The sequence below is a fragment of the Pseudomyrmex gracilis genome, unplaced genomic scaffold (genome assembly GCF_002006095.1).
Source record: "Pseudomyrmex gracilis isolate BER0280 unplaced genomic scaffold, ASM200609v1 scaffold_241, whole genome shotgun sequence".
NCBI lineage: Eukaryota > Metazoa > Arthropoda > Insecta > Hymenoptera > Formicidae > Pseudomyrmex > Pseudomyrmex gracilis.
Window position 1 is genome coordinate 6,537 of NW_018020825.1, and position 22,388 is coordinate 28,924.

Genomic DNA, 22,388 nt, shown 5'->3' on the forward strand with positions numbered 1-22,388 from the left:
ATGTTCGACAAAACAATTCATGGTTTAGTGAATTAAATATGTTCATTACCACTATTGTTAATTCAACTTATACGAATTTGTTATCTTTATTACCATATGCTTGAATTAAAAAAACAAGATATTTCAGATAACAAACTGAAACTCAACTAAACGCATTTATTAGTTGAGTTAATAGTATTTTTTTCTCAGTGTATGTATCCGAGAGAGAAACGACACATAAATAACAACATTAGTATCACATTGTTGTTATCGGTTACAGAGTTACGTTCTTCAGAAGAACGCTGTGACTCTTTGCACGTATTGTTTGTATTTATTTTTTATATTCGGTTGTATTTCGTTTGACATTTCTGTTCTTTCGAAGGATGAAACTTGTCATCGACAACAACAGCAATGTAATACTGTCTATGTCGTCGTTTCGGATGCTTATCAATCGCCCCTCGTATGCATTTTGCTCTCGCACAGCGTTAAGCGTCCTCGACAATCTATAGCGTCTCGCGCGTCTCTCGAGAGAGCGTCTGCAACACAATTCCGCAAACTCATTCACGATCCCACCGCGCAAGTACCGCGTTGCATTCGATATGCATAACGAACCCGCGGCGCCAGTCGTCGTCTTATGTAATCGAGAAACGAACGTTCGGAAAATCTAGAGACGTCCCCATAATAAAGAGCAAATACAACGACATTTGCACTTACGCTGTATAATTACTTGAGACTAAATATCACAAATAATATCTTTGTAGAGTTAGAAGTTCGTAGAAGACATATAATTTTATCCTTCGTAATTACAACACACGGGACATCTTGTGTTTATGCTATACGAGCCGCAATTTGTAACTTGACGTTTTGTCTCTCTGTACGTCAGCGATTGCATGCATGTCTTATTGTTAGCTGCTAAAACTCGGGTCAGCGTCGTAATTTCGACGACGTAGCGCAAACCTATCTACGACTTTGCGACAGAGAGAGTAGATAATATTACCAGGCGCGTTTAGCGGTCGTGTACAATACCAGGACGAGTCACGCGATTGGGAACAAGTCTGTATAATCAAACCAAGGGAAATTGTGCAGAAACTTTACAAGGCATTTACGGTTGAATCCGTGCTGATATACTAGACCACCGTTGTAAATATTCTGCGCGCTGAGATATTCGACGACGATTGGTAGGAGGCGGATTATGGAACGCGATTTTCTTCCATCTTAAACTAATAATTCCCGAGACCATTCAGGCAGGATATTTAAGTAAAATTTCTTTGCAAGCTTCTTCTCAACATTTCTTTTTACAAGCTCACGAAATCTCATCATGGAATCGTAAGAAAGTTCGAGAGCTCGTATTACAGTCGACCGAGTGGTAAACTCCGCTCCTTGGGATCGTAAAGGTTTTACAATTTTGTGTACATAATTGTTATGATACGTTTTGTGCGGCGAGAGATTTACAGGCGACTTGCGACACATCGCGAATCAAATCAAGAAACGCCGCGCGACGAGGGTAAGATACATCGCCGGGATAATAGGAATTTCGCTTCCTGAAATTTGTCTCGTTTTATCCGACCCCGCCCAATCGCCCTACTTTCTACGCTGGCAAGCGTGAACATGCGTGGGAACGATTGACACGTGACTATGGCGCGCAAGAGACAATATATCACAGTAAATCCCTGAATTTTTTCCCTCTCTTCTTTGTTTTATCTACTCTTGATAATTTTCAAAGATCAATCGGACCGTGCGGAGCTTTGCATAATTTTCTTATCGCTTGAAAACTATTAGACTTCAGAGTATTATTTTGTATATTCTTATACTTATCGGATCATACTTCGTAAGTAAATTGTGCCAATCGAATTACGCGAGCGTAATAATGTTATCGCGCGATAACTCTGATATTTCAAAACTTGAAAAAAAATTTTATTTGCTTCAGTAGAACATATCGATATTGTCGCGAGCATGTAGCGATTTCCGCGATTCAGCGGGGTGACACATGTGTTAGGCCTGAATGCACATGCATGTGCTTCCTCGTCTCGTTCTTCGCTTCCGACAGAGCAGTCGATGCGGAAATGGGGAATTTCGCATCGCCAATGTCGCGTAATCGGAAACGGCGCACGGCCTCTCGTGGAAGAGGGAATCCGAGAATCCGCGATGTGGCGTTGGCGGCAGCAATGCGAGGAATAAACGCGTATGCAAAGCAGGCGATGGTCCGAGGGGCTGAAGCTTAATGAAAAATCGATGTACCCTGTTTCCCGAGCGCGCCTCTCCCCCTCTGACCATAGAGAGAACGAGCGGGATGGATGCGCGACCATCCGATATAAGTATATCCGCGAGCGCCGAGCGGTGGCGACGGCGCCGACCGGCCCTGGAAAGGCGGATTGCGCTCTCCGCTCGGATAAAAAAAACTTGCGACTATGCAAATTCCTCGGCGTTGAAATCCCACGAAGGAGGATTAACAAGAACCGGGACCTCGTCGTTGGTAGGTGCAATGGAACTTGCCTTTATATTCCGCTGTCGTGCGGTCGCGCTCGGTACCGCGCGGAATGCTCGAAAAGCGCTCGCGAATTCTGTGACTCATTGGGTTCTCGCTCCTAATGAGAGCATTAAACCGCGGAAAATAAGAATTACCACGGGTTATTAAACTTCTCAGAGCTGCGAGTTTTCGTTCTTCTATTCTCAGCTTTATTGTTTTTAATTACACAATTTTAATAACGCGCGCGAGAAAAACAATTTTAAATTGACGAATATATAAGTGTCAAGAGATCTTATTTGAAAGAGCACCGTTCGTTCGTTTTCGAAAAGAAAACGAACGAGATTCTGTGTTATTTCGATAATTAATTATGCCGTCGTGACAACGCACATTAACTGTGTTGAATTCACGCGAAGGATACTCTCAATGTGCAATGCGAGACCTTAATATTCTACGGCTAAATTATATCTTTTTGTGTTACGAATGGTCGTCCATTCGGTGACGTTTATTACCAAGCTGCGAGACGGAAGGATGCATTCATTTCCAACTATTATTCGCCGCAACAAATCGCACTGTATTCGCAAGAAAACAACGAGATGTCTAAGGACGTTTATTAATGAGCGTCGACTTGTCGTCTCGTCAACCGCTTGTCGCGAATATTCATTCACAAAGTTGTATTGTAAGACTTTCTGTTCCTTACTAACAATCCGATTAACGTTCCCTCTCTCTCTCTCTCTCTCTCTCTCTCTCTCTCTTGATTTCTCTCTTGTGTTCTCTCACCGACACTCTTATGCAAGCGTAATTTATTGTTCTCCTTGCGGAACACAAGAACCAACCGCAATGAAACTTCCCTTCTAATATTTTAGAGACAAAAATCTTCGCCGCTGTCTAATAGAACCGCGTGAAATTAATCATATTCGCATAAAAAGCTTGAGCATAAAGGTACGATTCTGTTCCCTTATATACCCAAGTCTTCCATGAATGAAAAATGAAAGATGTGATGAATCAGTTGTATTAAATTACATTCAGAAGAACAAATTGTCTACGGTTATATTCTAATAAGGAACACGACGATATGAGAATAAATTTCTAAGAATATATTTTCTGAAAAAATTTTGTGCTATTTTTATAGTTCCCGTCGGGATCTGAAATTTCCATTTAAGTTAAATAGCCGTGTATTTTGGTATGCAGATGAACGTATTCGAAGAATTGTGCCCTGAAGTTTCTTTGAAAGTTATGCACCCTTCTTCCGGCGGCGGTTCCGAGGTCTTTGTTAAAAAAATCATGAACGAAGAGCTATTCACTGGAAAATTTAAATGAATTCTGTCATCGAAGATTATCGATATTTCGTTCTCGCTTAGCGCATTTTACAATTATGCAACAGTCAATCCCTCCTTTTTATAGAATTTTTATTTTAAACTAGAAAGTTTCTTGTGGACATAAGTAGTTTGCGCACTATCCGTTTTTAATCGATAAAATTTTAATTGTTTTGTTCGTACCGTTGTATTCTACGTTTTTTCTATTTACGTGCTTAACTAATTTTGCAACAAATAAATCAAATTCAAGGGATAAAGAGTCGTATGCTGATGTCGTATTCTGGTATTCATAAATTCTTGTAATAATTCATAAGTAATCAAAATTAAAAACATCCATTTGTAATTTACGATAAATCAAATATAAATAATTCATTTTATAATATCCACTTTGTCTTGATAAACAAAATTTATTATAATATATTGTTATTGTGTTATAAAGAAAACAGACAACAAAGCACAACATGTTCAATAAATTATTCTGGATGGTGTGGAATATGTTTGGTCCGTTTTATGTATTTCATACAAAACAATTCGATTTTTCTACTAACAGAAAAAGTATACACGTAAGTATGCAGCGTCTGCGCACGTGGAGGTTCCGAGTTCGAATCCGCTCATCATCTTAGGATTTTTTTCAGTCTTTTTCAACCAAGTTGATCGGTTGATTGGCGAACTGAATCGGGCCTCCAAAAATAATTCGAGTGTATAATCTCGCATTAATTTCCTTCAAAATTATAAAAAAATACAAGTAAGAATACAACATGAAATAGTAGTTTCTTGGAAACGATTGCTATTGTACATAAGTATTAAATCTATAAAGTATTATGACTTAAGATCGCCTCGAGATTTCACTCGAATTAATCTTTGCAAGTCCAGAAAAAATTCTAAGCGGATTCGAACTCGGGACTTTCGATCGCAGCTCAGGTCGCGAGATCAGTGGGCCGTTCGAATGCGTTCAATACTGTCTATTGGTATTGTTTGGTTCCGTCCTTTATTGAAAATTATTTGCGGTTGTTAGCTCTTTCCTGTTCTCCTTCCCTTCTCTTCCTCCCATCCCGCAACGGGGAGAAAAATAGAAAATTCCTGCTTTGGTGAGAACTCGCGGGGAGATGGTGAGAGTTAATAGAATTCCTGTAATGCCGAGGATGATGCAATCCTATGTAATCCCGCGATGTGTCATCCTGTCGAACATTTCACACGCTTCGACAAAACGCTTCGGCGACCGATATTCCAATAACGGCACTCCAATTTGTGATCTGCTATTTTCCTATCAATAAAACGATGTAAACATTCTTTTACCGTTTATTTCATTCTATAAGAATCCATTAATCAATCAACCAGTCAACAAAATAATTTTTTCCAATCTTTTTAGTTTAATTTGACAGGCCATACACAAGAGTGTATTACGAAGTTTGTCAAAGTAGAAGAATCTCGATTTTACGCGTTATTATTCATGATAATATGTTCCCCTTATAAAAATTACAATAAAATAACTTTGTCGTAAAAGTTTGACGAGAAATATATATACACACACACACACTTTTAGCGCGAGGGAGTCGATTACTGTTTCCACTTGAAAAAGTTCACATCGCTTGACAGAGGTTAAACTGAAATCGAGTCAGACGACATCAATGGATCATGTGACCAACGATATTCGAGCGCATTTGTTTATGGATACACCTTGATATTTCTACCTCAACACGCGCATGTAATAAAACTCACACATATGATACTGGAGAATAATTATTTAAAAACACACAATACGGAATATATTGAATTTATTTTATATTGAACAACTAGTCGGATGCAAGTGCAGCAAATTTTCAATTTTTTATTTGTGTAATCAAATAAAGTAATGTCAGTTTTTAGCGTCGCTTAGTTAAAGCAATATAACTGTGTATTTGTGATAGTCAAGTTTACATCGACTGCAATAGAGAATAACAATTCGGATTTTATTTTTTATTTGCGCTATTGAGAGTCTGTTTAAAAGGAGATTGGATGAAAACGCGCCGACGCGCGGCGCGAGAAGACTCGAATGAGAGAGAGAGGAGAAAGAAACACGGTCGGTTGATCGCGACAGGATTTCCGCGGCAGCGCGTTGCTAATTTTATTAAAAGTAGTAAAACGCAGGGCACGAAATTATAGCTCCAAAACTCGCTGCCTTAATTGAGGAAAAAGTTTGGATCGCGCCGCAGCAGGTTCCATAAACGGGGTGACGCCGCCGCCGCCGCTGCCGCCGACGCCGACGCCGCCCATAGCTGGAGCCCAGCCGGTGCGATCGATTCGCCGTACCCGGTGAAACTTTCGTTTATCAGCCAAAAGTGGCGGTTTCGTTGATCGGGCCTGCCTCTCTGTTGTACTCGCGAAAATTTCAAATTAACCGAACTAAAATGAGATACCAAACTTGTGCACACGCTTGCGCTTCCGTCTGCTTCGACGTTTACATCGCGGCTCTTGTTGTAACTTATCGTAAATATTAGACACAGGAGGCGATGAGATAGTTAGAGTTGATAATCGTTGAAAAAAGATATTGACTTTAGATTAAAGTGTTTTAAATATATGTATATTGAGTATACACCTATATTGTAGCATATTCAGGGATTTTTAACTTATAGAATATTCATAGCATTTTTTATATATTTTAAAGATTAGTATGTTTCACAACTGACAAGGGAACCCTTGGGAAGTGGAAAATTCTGATTTTGATGAAACTTTGCGCACATGTAGGGGGAATATGTCAATATTCATCTATTGCCTCTCCCCCCCCTCCCTACATGTAGGCAAAGTTTCATCAAAATCAGAATTTTCCACTTTGCGAGGTTCTCTTGTGAGATAATATTAGATCAAATCAGTTGTTTATGTATAAGTTTTTTCAGACCTTTTTTATTGCTACTATGTATTTATATGGAACACATTCCTCTTTTTCTAACGGGAAGAAACATTCGTAATGCAAGATTAAACTACCGCAAACGTGGAAGCACTTTCCGACTTTTTTTTTCACTTATATTGTACCGGCGAGAGCCATATCTGAGAATTTCAAGTAGATTTACTAAATAACGAGGATCTTCTTCTTAATGAACTTCGCCGGCTCGTAAATTTATTTTAATTTTGAGGGCAGCAGCAAAACGGTGCGCACTTTGTAAGAGAGAAAAATAGCAAAAGTTGCCGGGAGAATAGTCAGCCATTCTGTGTCTTACGTGAGAGACAAGAGGAATGAGGAAACTATATTAAGTGGCGAGTTGGAATGAAAGAAAGTCCACTCGCCGTTCGCAAAGGTCATGGTGAGTTTTTTTTTTATTAAATCACGTGGCTCGAATGAACCTCTATTGATCAAACAACTCTGTAAAACAAGAATATAATCGCTATCTTTTATGTGTCTCCGATCTTAATATACGTTTTCACATATATTTGACTTTTTAAAAGGATCTTAAAAAGTCCTTAATTATATTAACTTATCGGTTTTAATTTTCGATATTAATAAAAATTAATATTTAAGAGAAAATGACTTCTTCTGACAATTTTTGTTCTCTTTTGTATTTTTTTTTTTTTTTTTTTTCATTTCTGTAAAATAGGTGTTTAATTGTACGTATACGAATCCGCGCAAAACACATCTCAATTTATCCTGGTCACGATGAGAGCTTTGCGAAGTGAAAAACTGAAAGGAAAAACGGAAATTGCGGCGACCCTTAAGTATTCATAACGTTTGCCCGGCTTTTTTGTACGGACTGCATACCGTTATATACATGCATTTTATTGGGCGCATCGTGATTTACATATCGGACATATATTATCTCCCTGGTTTTAAATTTTAGATATTATGAAGCCGATTACACGGTTCTCTCGCGTGAAAAATTATTACAAAGAAAAAATTTAAATATACATTTTTTGTGGTAACTATATTGCACGAGATTTATATGTTTATGTACGTACATGTATATTATATTCTCAATTATACCGCCAACTTTTGATTAGCAAACAGAAAAAGAAAAGTATGTATAAAAATTCTCATATTGTATATGAAAAAATCTCTGTAGATCAGACAGAGTGTGATTTTAAGAAAAAGAAAGAAAGAACTAATTTATTTTGCGAATTGCACAAGAGCAAACGTTTGTAAGCGGGTGGCGTTGAACGGTGCCCGTTGTAATTGAAAAGCTCAAAACCGTAATTACACTGGCGCGCTTTCCGAACCGGCTAGCGCCTTTATGCAGCTTACTCCCTTCTCACTCTTCCGTCGTAATTGCATGAAAAGCTAACTCACGCCACGAGTCCGAGCGAGCATCTCTTCGCCAACAGTTTGCTCGCCGCGAGGAAGAGAGTGTATGACGGTATTCTGAAACTGGCTCGGTCCTAACAAGACGCGCTACGTGTGTTCTGATTAAATCGGCTACGGCGTTTGCACGACGCGACATTTAATGCATACTTAGAAGGTTCGCTGTGGGTATACGAAACCCGACCATCTGGCGCTGGCCACGACAGATTTGCGCGGTAGGGGATAAACAGCTGCCGACTGAACCACCATGTGGTAGACATTATGTTAATTATGAGGTTCATTATATTGATATCTCTCTCTCTCTCTCTTCTCATTATGAATTAAACGCGTGTGTTTTCATTTAGCTCTCTACGATTTTTGCGACGCCATTTTCGTTGTCGCGCGTGAGTTATTTCTGGCAAGGTTTCTGCCAAGTGTGTGCGAAATATATACACACCATACATAAGGGAAAAAGAAATAACATTTTGTCAACGCGAGAAACGCGACTACATTATTCATGACTGCATAGTAGCGGAACTTGACGATTTCGTTTTCTTCAGTTCTTGTCCTTTTCCGCTGGCAATCTCGCTGCTGCTAGCCCATGTATCCAACGTCCGTTGACGCACGAGAACGTGATCGGAAATCACACCGCAGGAAGACAACACGTCGTTACGTTCGAACCGCACTCGTTGAGAGCGCGGTTTGCACTTGCATTGTTTACGCGCTTGCTAATGAGCGTACGTCGCGCAGTACAGGCGTTCACTGTATATAATTACTCACGGGATTGGTCACGCTTAATCGCCACCCGCAAATTAGCAATTCGTTTGTGGAGAATAATATACCGGACCGGTATTTCCGTAGCCGCTTTAATAAACGTTACTACTATCGAGGTTTATAAATGACGATGTGTTGTTTTGCAATCGCAGAAATCCGGAAATGCGAAATTATTAAGCGCGAGCAATTGTCACGATAAATTACAGCGACGCAACATGCTTTTTCTTTTTTTTTTTTTTTTTTTGCACAATAAAAGAAATTACAGAGACACAAAATACTGTAATCTTTTTTCTCCCTTTGATAAACAACAGAGCGAGATGTCACTTTGTTATTGAAATGTGTTCTCTTAGGAATAGCGATCTCCCGAGCTCAACCCCTATATTACACTTTCATCATTGAACATTTCTTATGTGAATACATCTCGAGAAATTTTCTCTTCCAAAAAAAAAAATAAAAAAATAAATAAACAATGTCGATTATTATTTTACAAAGTTGCTTTGCTCTTAAATATGAAACTTAACGCAAAAACGAGCTTTGAAAACGGAAAGTTAAACGACGCGCGTCGCACGTGTATCTCTCAATTTCTCTTGTTTCGGACTCGGAATCACGTGCCGTAGCCACGGATTTGAAATAGTTTTGTGAAACTCGCGCCGTTCTCCACACGTTCAATACGTCCCCGGGAAGGTTTGCGCAACAATGCGAAAGAAGAAACCTTAAAAGTTACGGCGAAATTAGAGCGGACGACTCCATCTCGGCATCGCACAGCTTGTGGCTGTTCCCACGGCTCTGGCGAAGAACTTTTCGTTTCCTTCTGATGGTTTTCGGGGAAATTGGCTTAGAGAAAGTGAAACGAGCGAGACAACACCACCGCTTGTAGTAGAGGGGTGATGTGCCGCGAGTTACTTCACTCACGGGTGGGTAGTTACGGAAACGTCCCTTGGACACGCTAGCCAAGCGCCGTCGTCGTAAGCGTAAAATATCACAGGCGTCTCTTATACTTTCGCAAGAGCGTTTCGGTATATCCTCATTTCCGTTCCGACGTCGAGGGACGTCCAGGTTTGCAAATTTTTTTTTTTTTCGTACACGCGATAGCTACGAGATAATCAATGAATAATACATTCGAGTTACCGAGTTAATGAGTAATTCCCTAATACAGGCCCCAACGCGTATATGAAACTAAATAGAAAGTTGCTCGTTGGATAGAGAAAATATTCATACGGCAAATTACTGTAATGTAGTTCTACCTCGTTAGGGAATTATTTTAATTCATAATGTTTCGAGTGAGGTCTCGCGATCGTCAATATCGTAATATTTAATCATTTTTCAACGTTCAACTTTTTTATAAGCGTATAAAACGAAGAACAAAATTTTGATCGGATTAGTTTGCAAAATATCTCCACTTCTTCGGCAAAGTACATCAAGAGATCAGGAAAATCTCCTCGATGCTTTGCAAAGATTATCACCCGATATGACGTTGTTTGCATAAGAGCTCCGAATCGCTCCACGTTCTGAATAATATTCCTTGCGCGCGATGCATACTGAAATTGAATTCAGAGACAAGTCTTTGGTGAAATTGTCGTGCTATTGCTTAAACGCTGTTGCGTTGGCGCGTTTCTTTCAAACGGTGCGCAATGTAGCGGCGCGCATAATCAAATGCGCACATCCTCGTTAACTTCCGTTTCAACTCGCGTTTCACGGTGAAGAGAACGAGAGGCTATATTACCGAAAATTCCGAGACAGCCAAGAATGGAATCGTAAAATTGTATTACCAACAACCGCGTTCCCGCGCAAAGGTACGAAGCGAACAAAGGCACCGCAGTCCCCGTTTGTTTTTCCGTTGTATCGTAAAAAGACGGCGAGTCCAAACGACCATCCTCTCGTTCTGTTTGTCAAACGAAGAGGTTCGTCGCCCCGGAGGCGCACCAAACCGAGACGACGAGAAGAACACAAGACCTGACGTGAATTTCCAGCATTTAATTTATCTCGCTATTGCGTCCGACGTCGCGCACAACCGTTTATCAGTACTCCTTTCTTTTCTCCTCTTTCTTTCCGTCTTTCTTTCTTTCTTTCTTTTCTTTCCCCGGATATGACTGTGAGAAGCAATTGAATCGCTAATCATATGAATAATGCCAGTCACGAGATCGTACACGTCATACATAAGTACGTCTTAAATCTACATCAGAATGAGACATTAATATTATTCATATTATTATTTTACATCGCAATAAATCCACGAATCTTGTAAACCTCAATTACAAGCACCGCCTCGCGGCGAGTACGGTATTGTTAACAAAGTTTGGAGTTTCGTATTCGACAGGTTCTCTCCTCGTTCGTTCACTCCGGCTATTTCGTCGTTGAATTACGAAAGGAGATAAATTTTTCGAATCACCCTCGGCGGCGAATTCGAGTTACGTTGAAATGTGTGTGCGCGACGCGATTGCGCCGGGCTAGTACAGTCGGTTGTCGTATAGCAGCGATCGCCATGTCCCAAAAAGATTTGTTAACTTCTGGCAAACAGAAGTTTATCAATAAAATTGCTTTCACGGTGTAATACTGCCCTGGAACTACGCCAAATTCGGTCATCCAACTCCCGTGCTTGCGCGCGCGCTTTGCACCGACTCGTACATTCGCGCGACCGGCGCGGCATGACCGATGCGTCTGCATACGACTTGGCCGTGTGCATATTTAGAATGCGCCATTCGCTTTAATCATTTAGTAACTCGACATGCTAATTACGTTGGCCCTGGTTAATTCTACTCGCAAATACCTATCTCCGTGTGTTGTTATTTTACGCTGGACGTTATTAATTTCTGACTGTGTGTGTGTGTATAGTTGGACGACCGCTCATATACCAGGCGTTTAGAATTATTTTCAAATTACACTTGGATTTATATAAATTTTGACAAAACCGTAACTATATTTGTTTAATCACTTATATGTGTACGCGAGTGATTATCATGTCGCGTACGAATGTCGTGTTGCGAGTGAAGTAAAATTTTTAACACGTCGGCAACTAACTTTGTTCCTCACTGACGCGCGAGCGATGTACTAAACATGCCGAAACTACAAGAAACAGAATTTAGCGCAGGAAACGAGCTGTGTCTTACTCGAGATAAGGATATTTGGGAGTTCTCTAACATGTACAGCGGAACAAGATCGTCACATAGCGCAGTTGCTGGCATCAGTGCGATGCCGCTATGCGAAAATGAAGCTTCATGGCGAGCAACGATGTCTCGGACTCCTTAATCGCGTAAATGGAGTTTATTTCGCACATCAAGCGAATCGTGAATTTTCGAAACAGTTTCGCGTGACTTCGCGTGCCGTGAAGTAACGCGAAACGATTCCCGGCATCCGTCCTTTGTTTACGACGTTACAAGCTGTTGTACTTAGTTGTCCGACTTTTTGCCGATACTAATTAGGAATGGCTTTCAATAGATAAACAAATAGTATTTTCAGACGTGTTAATTTTAACAAATAGAACATTTCATGCACAGAGAATGGTTAAAAAAAAAAACTAATCGCGATGAATTTTATAAAAAAAAAAAAAAAGAATAGTTAAAAAATGTACACGCGTTGACGCTATAAAAATAATCTCCGAAAGAAAATGTGTGAGATTAGCGAAGGATAACCGGTGTCTCGTATCATCCGAGTATTTCCGATTCAATTATGAAACTCACCTCGTTTTGAAGCGTGGAAGCTATCTTGTGGCTGTATCACCTCGACCTGAGCGCTCAGACGAGACTTGGGCAGGATGTCCCGGTTGGCGTTGATCTTCTCCGCGGCATAGCGAAAGGCCACTTCCTGCTTGTCATCCGACGGATGAAACAACCCGCCTGGGAAATCACGCATCCATATTAAAAGGTGCTACTTTGACGAGATCCACGTGTGTACACGCTCTCTTATTTTCCACCCACACCGTCACAGTTTTTTTTCTTTTTCCACAACCACCCTATACCTTTTTCTTGGTTCTTACGTCCGCTGATATCGGCAAACGATAAAGATTTATGTTCTATTTACACCTCCGTTCAAAGTTCCTAACCAGAACTCTGTTACCTTCTTGTAACGTTCTTCTGCGTGCGTTCCGTGATTTAAAATAAGATAACACACACGCATAAAGGAAAACAACTTTTACGAGACTTATAAAAGTTCGATCGTTACAACGGGAATAAATTTTGTTTCGTAGACTATATCTATCGTTATTAAATTCGATTCATTTCACTTCGCGTGCTTCTTTCTTCACGAAATTATTTTTATTTGATTAATAAACTTGACACGCAAATAATTACTACTGTCTACTATCATTTCATTTCGCGTCGCATAAGTGCTCTCGACAGAGTTCTTCGGGCAGACCGCTGAAATTCCGCGCCTTCCAATTCATTCGGTCGGGAGAAATTGGCGCCATAAATTGATTTTAATCTCGTGTACGTCATAAAGTAACTGTACGAGCAGCTGTGCCGGCTTGACTCTGCGATTTATAGAATTTGCGGGATAGATTTACGTCTCTCGTTAGTGACCCGTTATCGATTCACATAGACGTACTTCGTAAGGTCGGTCGATTTGCCGCGGTGATTGTGACAATAATGAACGTAATAACACGAACGAGAGCGGAAAAACCGAATAGCGTTAAGGTGACATAAAATGAGAAAAAGCAAAATCGGTATTTCGAGAGAATAAATTTCAATATTTTTGACCGAATTAGTTGAGGTGGAAATAACAATAAACACATTTATAAAGCTTCTGTCGATGAAAGAAAGGAAATTAGAACTGAAAAATGTGTTAAAATCGCTTGGGATATAACGATTTGTTGTCGAAAAGTTAATTAAATACCTATTGCGAATTGCTGTGTCGAACAAATAGTTGCAATAGATATATATTGTTTATAAAACAAATAGTCGAAAATATTTTGTTCAAATTTCACGTTTATGTAAATATGTTAGACTTTTTCTTGTCAAATTTAAGTGAGAATTTAAGTAAATACATTGATTGACACTCAATTATTTCTTATAGAAGCGGTCTCTTTTAAATCATCGTTGCGACGCAATAAAAAGAGTAAATTGATTCCACTCGAATATGTCGAAACCCGAGTTTATTTCTAGTATTTTTATACATCGAATCTGCGCATAATTATGTGCGCAAAAAACGCCAAGTTTACCATCGTCGGTTTATGTATGTAAATTACGAGAAGTAAATATACACTGTGTGCGCTCCGCTTTTCATTTTGACATCGGTTTGACGGTCCATGAGGCAACATTTATAAAAACGTTGATACTAACGAGCAAATAATAAGGTTGTCATTCTAAAACGAAAAAGTTTTTCGCACTCCTAATTACAAAAGCGCAAAAGAGACAACGTTTTGTAAACGTACAATACAAATTATAGGACTAGTTGTACTTTTTCATAACTCACGCAAGTAAAAAATACAAATTACTATGCGCAAAACATTTTTTTCCATATTTACAAAAAACTTTTACAAGATAAAAAATTACAAAGTTATCTGTGTGTGTGTGTGTATGTGTGTGTGTATCATTTGTGCTCACTCTCGCCATATAGTTTTATTAGACACTGTAAATGAATTTGTTTTTCTTTTCAAGTTATTCAATTTGCAAACGCAATTTTCTTAACAAGAGAAACTATGCAAATGGTTTGACTAGTAATAACGATGGAAAAGGCAGATTGAAATATTGCAGAAGCGGCAGCAACAAAGAGAAAGAAAGAAAAACAGGGAGAAAGAGAGACAGAGAGAGAAAGTTACAATCAATATTGAACGAGCGCCGAAGAGAAGATGCTGGAAAAATTAGAAAGCTGAGAAATGCGAAACGTTTAAAATTCAATCGGCGTAATGCAAGCTAAAGGAATTTCTGACGATGTCTCTCTCTCTCTCTCTCTCTCTCTCTCTCTTTCTCTCTCTCTTGTGTCTTTCCAAGTCTCTCTTCCTACCCATTTCGGTAAATTCCTTCGCTTCCCAGCTCTATCCTTTCCGATACAGAAGAGTATTGGCCGTACACGCCATTGGTGATACACCACGGAACAAGCGCGGATGTAGCACGAACGAATGCATCAAAACTCGCAGCAAATGCGTTTCCCTGGAGCATGTACGTGTATATCGATCCGCTTCTGCTTCTCTCCCTCGCTACTTCGGAAAAGAAAGCGTTGGGAAATCGAGTGCAACATGAATTTACGTTTCGATAAAAGTTCAGAGAGCACTCGGACCTTCGATGTATCGTTTTGCTCGCATATGTACATTACGTTCTTTGTATGTTTTTTTTTTTTTTTTTTTTAATGTACAATAATACATAAGAGAGATATGATGTCATATCATATATCCACGAAATGCTGATTAACATTTGATTATGAAATGCCCGGTGCTACATAACCGCTACCATGCGCGGTAGTATAGTTAGTATCGGATTCTTTGACGAGCGAACAACACGACACAGCTCCATTTCGGTAAATGTCGCGCATCAATAAAATGCATGTTATCTGCGTCCCGCTGTCTGTTTTCCACACACACCAACATCAATGTCAATTAAACAGAACACTATTTTAGCAATCCAGTCTTTTATCGCTATCGTTAATTTCAATTATTTGCCTTTTCCGATTTCACGAAGCTGCACGCGCTACAGCGTATATAATGATATTTTGCAACTCCACGCGTTCATTAACGTGCAAATCAAAAATAACGCTACAAACGCAATATAATCAGTAAAAAAAAAAAAAAAAACAATAAAAAACAGTTCTTTAAGTAAAATTAAAACTACAATTTATTTTTAACGATTACAAAAGCTGAAATATAGAAGAAGAAAAAGGTAGAAATGATATATACGGTTACGATATTGTATTATATATAATGAATTATATGTAATATAAAAAAACTAGATATGTGAAATATAAGAGACTAAAAGCTTTGTTCGTCGCGTATACGTTTGAATCAGTTCAAATTTTAATAAAGAGAAAAAAAAAGAAGTTACATATCTCGCGCGAATTTATTTGATTCAGGAAAATCTGAGTACATGTTATTGGGTTACCTAGATTTTTAACTAGAAAACTGGAACCAAGATTCCGTTGAGCTACAATCTATTTAAAATTAACGGAGTAGTAGGAGAGATATTTTCTGATCTGCTTATAATATACCTTCTTTTCCCTTTTAGCCTTAACTTTATTTCACGCGAAACCAAGTGGTGCCAGCGTCTCTCTTCTCGCGACTATTATCGACCGAGACATTGATAATAATTTTACTGACGCTATTCAGCGGTCGAAAGGGTCGCGGCTTTCATACTAAGGGAAGCTGGGAAAGATACTCACCTATCCTGATGAAATCAGGAAGAGCCGCGGTGTGGGCGGCGAGGAGCGCCAGCAGCAGCAGCAGCCACCTCGCAGCCATTTCCGGTTCCGGTTCACCCCGCCGCCTTCCTCGCCCTTCGTTGCCGTCGCCACCGCCTTTGCAGTTCCCTTTCTTTTTTTTCCTCTCTTTCTCTCTCTCTCTCTCTTTTTCTCTCCCTCTCTCTCTCTCTCTCTCTGGCTTCTTCTCTTTTTCGTCTTCTCTCTTTGTTCTCCCAAAGGTATTTGCGCTACTGGAAAACAAGATTGGACAGCGAATTCATTAAAATGCACGCCGCAAAACCTTCGCATTCAGCCTATCATTCGGAATATCTACCCTCATTTACGAGAGAATTGTATTTTGGGGAAACAACTCGACGCGTCGACGTCGACGCCGCGCCAATCTCGGCAACGCGAAATCGACGATGATAGAGGGATATGGTTGACTTGTGCGAGAGCACGGGAGGGCTAATGGAATCAGGCGATGATATGCCCCTAAGCTGGTCATCAACGTCGAGATATTGGATGCGGAATTGTAAGAAAGAAACGTCACAAAGCATTAGATCCTAAATTAGATACCAAATATACTAACAAATATAATAAAAAAAAAGAAAGGATTTTTCTCGAAAAAAAGAAATTTCGAATGAAAAACCACCCGATTTGTATGCGTGAAATAAGCGCAAACGAAAATAAACGAAATAAAACTCGCAATAATTTATGACGAAAATCAGACGAAACGTCGGAGGCTTGTATCCCGGGGGACGTAATTTTAAATCAGCGAGGTCGTTTACTTGAATTCTTGCGCGATATCTGACCGCAACACGGTGGCATTTGCTTTTATACGGTATCAGAGGGCAGCTGTAACAAAAGGAAGAAACTAGACGAAGCAAGGAACGGCGTCTTGGTATTTCGCGGAATATATTTCAGCGCGCGTGTAATATATTTCGGAATTATATTCAGCGCGGCGCGCTTACGTAATGCTGCTACTACAAACTGCTAGAGCGTATACACAGTCGGTGTGTAACATTTCGCAAAACTTGTATTTAAAAAGAGACGAGGAAAAGACATTTATGTCCATTATAGTTGTTTTCCGGCACTATGCAGTGTCCGACCACTCACGCGGACTCACTTCATTTAATTTACTTTACCTGCTTTACCACGAGCTATAACAGCTGCATGAAAAACGAAATAAGAAAAACAATAATCGGTACGCAAACTTTTTATCTTTTATATAACTGCATAAACAAACTGACTAAAACAGGTCACGGTTTATTCTGGATTGTTTTTTCTTCGGGGCTAAAGATTATTACCATTCTACGTAATGTTTTTGAAGTTTTGTTTCACGTCTACGTAAAACTAAAAATTTTGCACAAATAATTTGAACAATCCACTTGTTCAAAGTTTTACCTTAATTTTTCTAATAGAAATATTTTTCTACTAAAATTTGCTCGTGTGTACTTTTGTTAAAATTCTCTAACAAAATGTCAATTTGTGTGATTTGTCTTGTGTGCTCTTATCATTCTTCCGGACCAACATCGCGATGGTCAGAAGTAAAAAAGCAACAAATGCAATTTCAACACGGATGGTCGGTCAAGCGAAGGTGCCGTTGGGAATGTAGGAGACGAGCGAGGGGAAAAAATGAGGCCGCGTGCGTTTTTAAACTGCAGCTGGAGGGCTTTTTTCGCGGTGAGAGAGCCATGAACGTGCAGCTACAATGGCCGTGCGTGTACAATATACGAGCTCCGCGAAAGGTAGGACCGAGTCGGATTGCGCGCAAGGTTGGTAAAATGCACAGCCAGGAATATAGTGAAAATACATAGCGCGGTGCCACGCCGAAGTGCTATATACGTACGTGCCCTGGAAAAATATTTGTTAATCCCGCGATGCAGATTTCGTAAGCGGCGCAAATCCCTTATTCGCCTTTGGGAAATCCTCTCTTTCATTATTCCAGATTGTCGTACGCCGAGATAGATCGCGGTTATTTTTCCATCTATTTTTCCTGAGCTTTGTGTTCGGTCGCGTATACGTAATTCATTGGCGTTGCATCGGACGTTTATAAGTATGAGCGGAGGGATTGTCAAGCGGAAGCACGACAAAGCAACGTATATAAAGGTAAAGTGCGATCCTCTTTTTGCTTTATATTTCATTCCAGGATACTTCAAAAGAGCATGAAATTTGAATTTATCGTTGTATGTACATAAGTCGTAATCTTTAGCGATATTTAATTATCAACATTACATATAAAAAATTAAATATTATATATATATATATATGTATATATAAAACATGCAATTTTGCGCTTATCGATATCTGTCTCATAAACATTTGATTTGTAATTAATATATGATTCTACATTTAAAATTACACAGTTGTATTTCCTATCTATCTATATGTACGTGTATCTCTGTGCTGCGCGAATACACACAATCAATTATCTATCTTAAATTATATTATGCGTCACGTGAAGCAATATATGCAGTAATCCATGCTGTGTGGTAAGCTTAAACACCGTGGTAAGGGCAGTAAACGCGATTTGCCGCTTCAATTTCGATGCGTAAATTAACGGTAACCACTAAACTGCCGTTGCTCCTAATAACATGGTTATCAGAAAACAATAGAAAGATACATCTTTTATAAATATGTGTGTGGAATGGCACAATAATTATTTTCATTAATAAAAAATATACGAAACTCCGTCTCTTTTAATTTACAATATATATGTTACGTACATATAATATTGTATATTGTTTCACGTATTATCTTTCCTACAAGGTTTAATCTGTTAGCTCTTTGTTATATTATTATCTCGGATCTATATATATATATATATATATATATATATATATATATATATATATCTGGAATCTCTCTGTTTTCCGTTGCCAGTGCTTTATGAATTAATTTAATAGGACAGCGAAGACCGACATTATAGTATATGAACTCTTGCGTTATACATGCTCGCAGCGCGCGGTGTATACCGTTTACCTATTTACCCGGCTCGCTATGAACTGTTCCTGAAATTACTGACTCGCGGTAGCTAACAGAGAACGGGATACGCCACTTTGCAGAACGCGTCACCGCTTCCGGTCGTACGTCTGTCAAGGCCTTTTCGAGCAACCGGATGTCGCATACGTCTAATGCATATAGAGCGTCAGTTAGCGTACACACACGGACTTATAGTCTATTCTCTTTCCGCATAACTTATCAGACTGGCTGACTTCCTTTTCGAGTGTAATGTGTGACCGATGCGGACGCGAATCCCACATCGCATCCACGAATTTCCGATATATCGGTGAAACTCACGACAGCGTTATCGCGGATATGGCGTTTCTGCAAGCCTTATTCGTTCTCTCTTGTATAGCGTGTTGAAACTCGTATCGATTTGTATCGTGTAGCCTGTTGCAGTCGGAACGCAAATTGAACAACACGAACGCGCGCAGTATGCGTTCTCTCCTTAATTTTCGATATCAAATTACTATTTGCGTTATTGAAGCAAACCAATATACCTATATATATTTATATTTATAGATAAATACATATGTGTATACATATATATGTACACACATATGTATATCACTCGCATATATAAACTGACGATGTGCGCCGTCATGATTTAGTCGCAATACGCAGGAATGCGACGAGTGAAAAGTGGGAGAAGCGAAACGCTCGGGGAGATCTGACATTCGTGCGCCGTTCGGAGATGCGCATTGAATTTTAATGATCGTTTTTGCTTTTGTGCGCGCTAAGCTTTTTCCATTGGGGTTGTCCCGCAGGACCTCGTCGACATGAAATTTTTATGGAAACGCGGATCATACGTCTCGCGCCTCTTTTTCTCCACTTCGGCGCATCTGTTCCTGCGGGTTCACGTCGTAGTGACGATTTTCTCTGGCAGTAACGAGGCTTTTCTCGTCCATTTTCTTACGGAAATAAGAAAACGCTCGTGAGGATGTGAGATCGTAAATACATCAACGCGCGCCTTCATCTCGTCACTGATCGATCTGTCATCTGGCGCTCGGTGCTGAAATAGTGCAGTCACCAGCTTTAAATGAAAAATTGGGTAAAGTAGGAAAGTTGTGCCGCGCTCCAGGCAAGAAGTTAGTAGAACTACTCTAGAAGTTTAATAAGAACCGCAATATGTGTAGCAACATAAATGAATAATAGCGATCGTAAGAAGTCTGCCTCCTTGTGAATACTAAATCAAAAATTCTCTTAAATCTGCATTACATCTATCCGAGACCAAGTAGTCAGATGTAGATACTCTGTTTATTTTGTGTATCTACATGTGTGTGGATAAATCATCAGTCGCGGCACGTAAAAAAGCACGATTCTCACATGGATTAGCGCATGTACAACATACGCGATGTTTCCGCGTGTTTCGGATTCTTTTTTTTTTTTTTTTTTATTTATGTCTCCGTTTGCATCCTGAGACTCGGATGAGTAATTCTCTCCTTGTTCTATTGGTTTTCTTGCGCAGCTTTTATTGCTTCTGCAACATCATGTGACGGGAGTAAATCCCCGTCACAATGTCGAAATTGCGCGAAACGCGTCGCGCGGCTGCAGAGAATTTTCAGTTTTATTTTTCGTTTCGCTTGCGAGTCCCTCTTTTGTTTAACGTTTCATGGCGACGGCGCAGGGTGGCGCGGCGCCTTTTCTCGTTTTCTATTCCCGAATGGATTTTGCATAAGAACGGAGTGCGCTTCGCCTCGCGCGCAGTAAAGCGCGTATAAGTACTTTCTTTCGGAGGAGATATTCATGGCAAGGCCGTAGCAGCCCGTACCATCGGAAAACATTCGTAACGGCTTCCATTCGCGAGTCTCTCGCGATTACACTAGGTATGTGTATCTCTCTTCTCTCGAGAAGCTCGTTTCCTTTCTCCGTACCGAACCGCCTGGACGGCGAAGAAAAGAATGCGAAATGATGCACGATGTTCCTCGACGTTGGAGTCGAGTGGAGAGTGAGCGATAACATAGAAGGGTCTCGAGGATTTTTGTGAAGAAAAGGACAATGTTTGTGAGATTATTGGAAAGAAATAAACCATATTCTTTGAAATCCTGGATCCGACAATAGAAAGCTGCGATAAGTGATGAATATATTTTCTGCTTCACAAAGACTACACGTCAATGCGTCTGTAAATTTATGTCGGTGTTCCATCGTGAATAAAATTAAATGTAATACAATTTGAAAACTATTTTTGACCAAATTTGTGTCAATCTCTGATTAATTGATGAAATCTCTGAATTGTTTGATTATTTTTTACCTTGTTTTATTTGGACGGAAAACAATTATTCGGGTCAACAAGCCTTCACACTACACACTCGCGTCAGCGCGAGATTTGCCGCTTACGCGTCAGCGGTGAGCGGCGTCAGGATTTCCAGAATTCGCTACCGTGCATTTGTGTAATCCTTACCCGTCGACTACTGAGATCGCGCGCTTCCGTCACCGCGTTGTTTCGCGGGATAAGAGCGAAACGTCTACAAAACATATTCATATATGTTTGGCCATTGTGCGCCACTGTAAGTTCTGCACATATAAAATCGAGATAATTATGCCACAAGCGCTTTCCTCGACGTCCATCTCTTCATGTCAGACTTGGTGCCTGCTTTAAAAGTGTCATCACAATGTCGCTTCGTTGCTTATTCACTAGAAAATCACGAGTTATTTTACTATTATTTAAAAGTAAATTGTGTATAACATTTATTACTCAATTACATTGCAACAAAGATTGCACACAATATCTATGTGTATGTTATAAAATATACAGTATTCATACGTGCAATATTATTCGAAATTGCGTACTAGTTATCGCTAATTTTATTTAATAATTAATATATTGAACGTTTTATACCAGAGGAGTTAGATCGATTATAAATTAGTTAATAAGAGAAATAATAATATTAACGGTTTGAATATATATTATAATAATGTAATTTTAGTCTATAAAACCACTCTTTGAGCGCACAATAAAATACGCCATTTAAAATCGGCAGAAAAGAGATCGTTAGAATCTGGAAAATCTGGAAAATCAACAGAAATTAAGATAAAAGATATGGTTTTATTTTGTTTATTCGAGAAACGACAAAATGCAAAGTTTGCGTAGACCGTAAACTTCGAAATTTAAATATCCAAAAATTTTAAAGCCTTGAATCCTAGAATGCAAGGATTCGAAGACTCAATTAAAGTTTAACACTCTTACCGCCTGAGGAACTACAGATTCAACTTTTCTGAAAACTGGCAATTTAAATATTCAGGAATTCAAGAATATATTCTAACTTCATGCCGGAGTAACTTTATT

The 22,388-nt window shown here is 39.5% G+C and overlaps 1 protein-coding gene across 1 annotated transcript; it reads right to left on the reverse strand.

The window, feature by feature from the left end:
- Positions 1-12,190: 12,190 nt before the first annotated feature.
- LOC109859125 (glutamate receptor ionotropic, kainate 3-like) lies at positions 12,191-16,162 on the reverse strand. Its single transcript, XM_020437057.1, has 3 exons — positions 16,082-16,162; positions 12,457-12,612; positions 12,191-12,204 (listed from the first exon to the last, which is right to left on the reverse strand). Exons 1-3 carry the CDS (start codon positions 16,158-16,160, stop codon positions 12,191-12,193), a joined length of 249 nt encoding a protein of 82 aa, XP_020292646.1. The 5' UTR covers positions 16,161-16,162.
- Between the last annotated feature and the right edge of the window lie 6,226 nt (positions 16,163-22,388).

What these genes read in the sequence shown, in the direction of transcription:
- LOC109859125 (XM_020437057.1), bottom strand. Translation starts at nt 16,160, where the DNA reads ATGGCTGCGAGGTGGCTGCTGCTGCTGCTGGCGCTCCTCGCCGCCCAC. An exon ending in TCCTGATTTCATCAGGATAG is followed by an intron (nt 12,613 to 16,081) that starts GTGAGTATCTTT and finishes GTGATTTCCCAG; the next exon opens with GCGGGTTGTTTCATCCGTCG.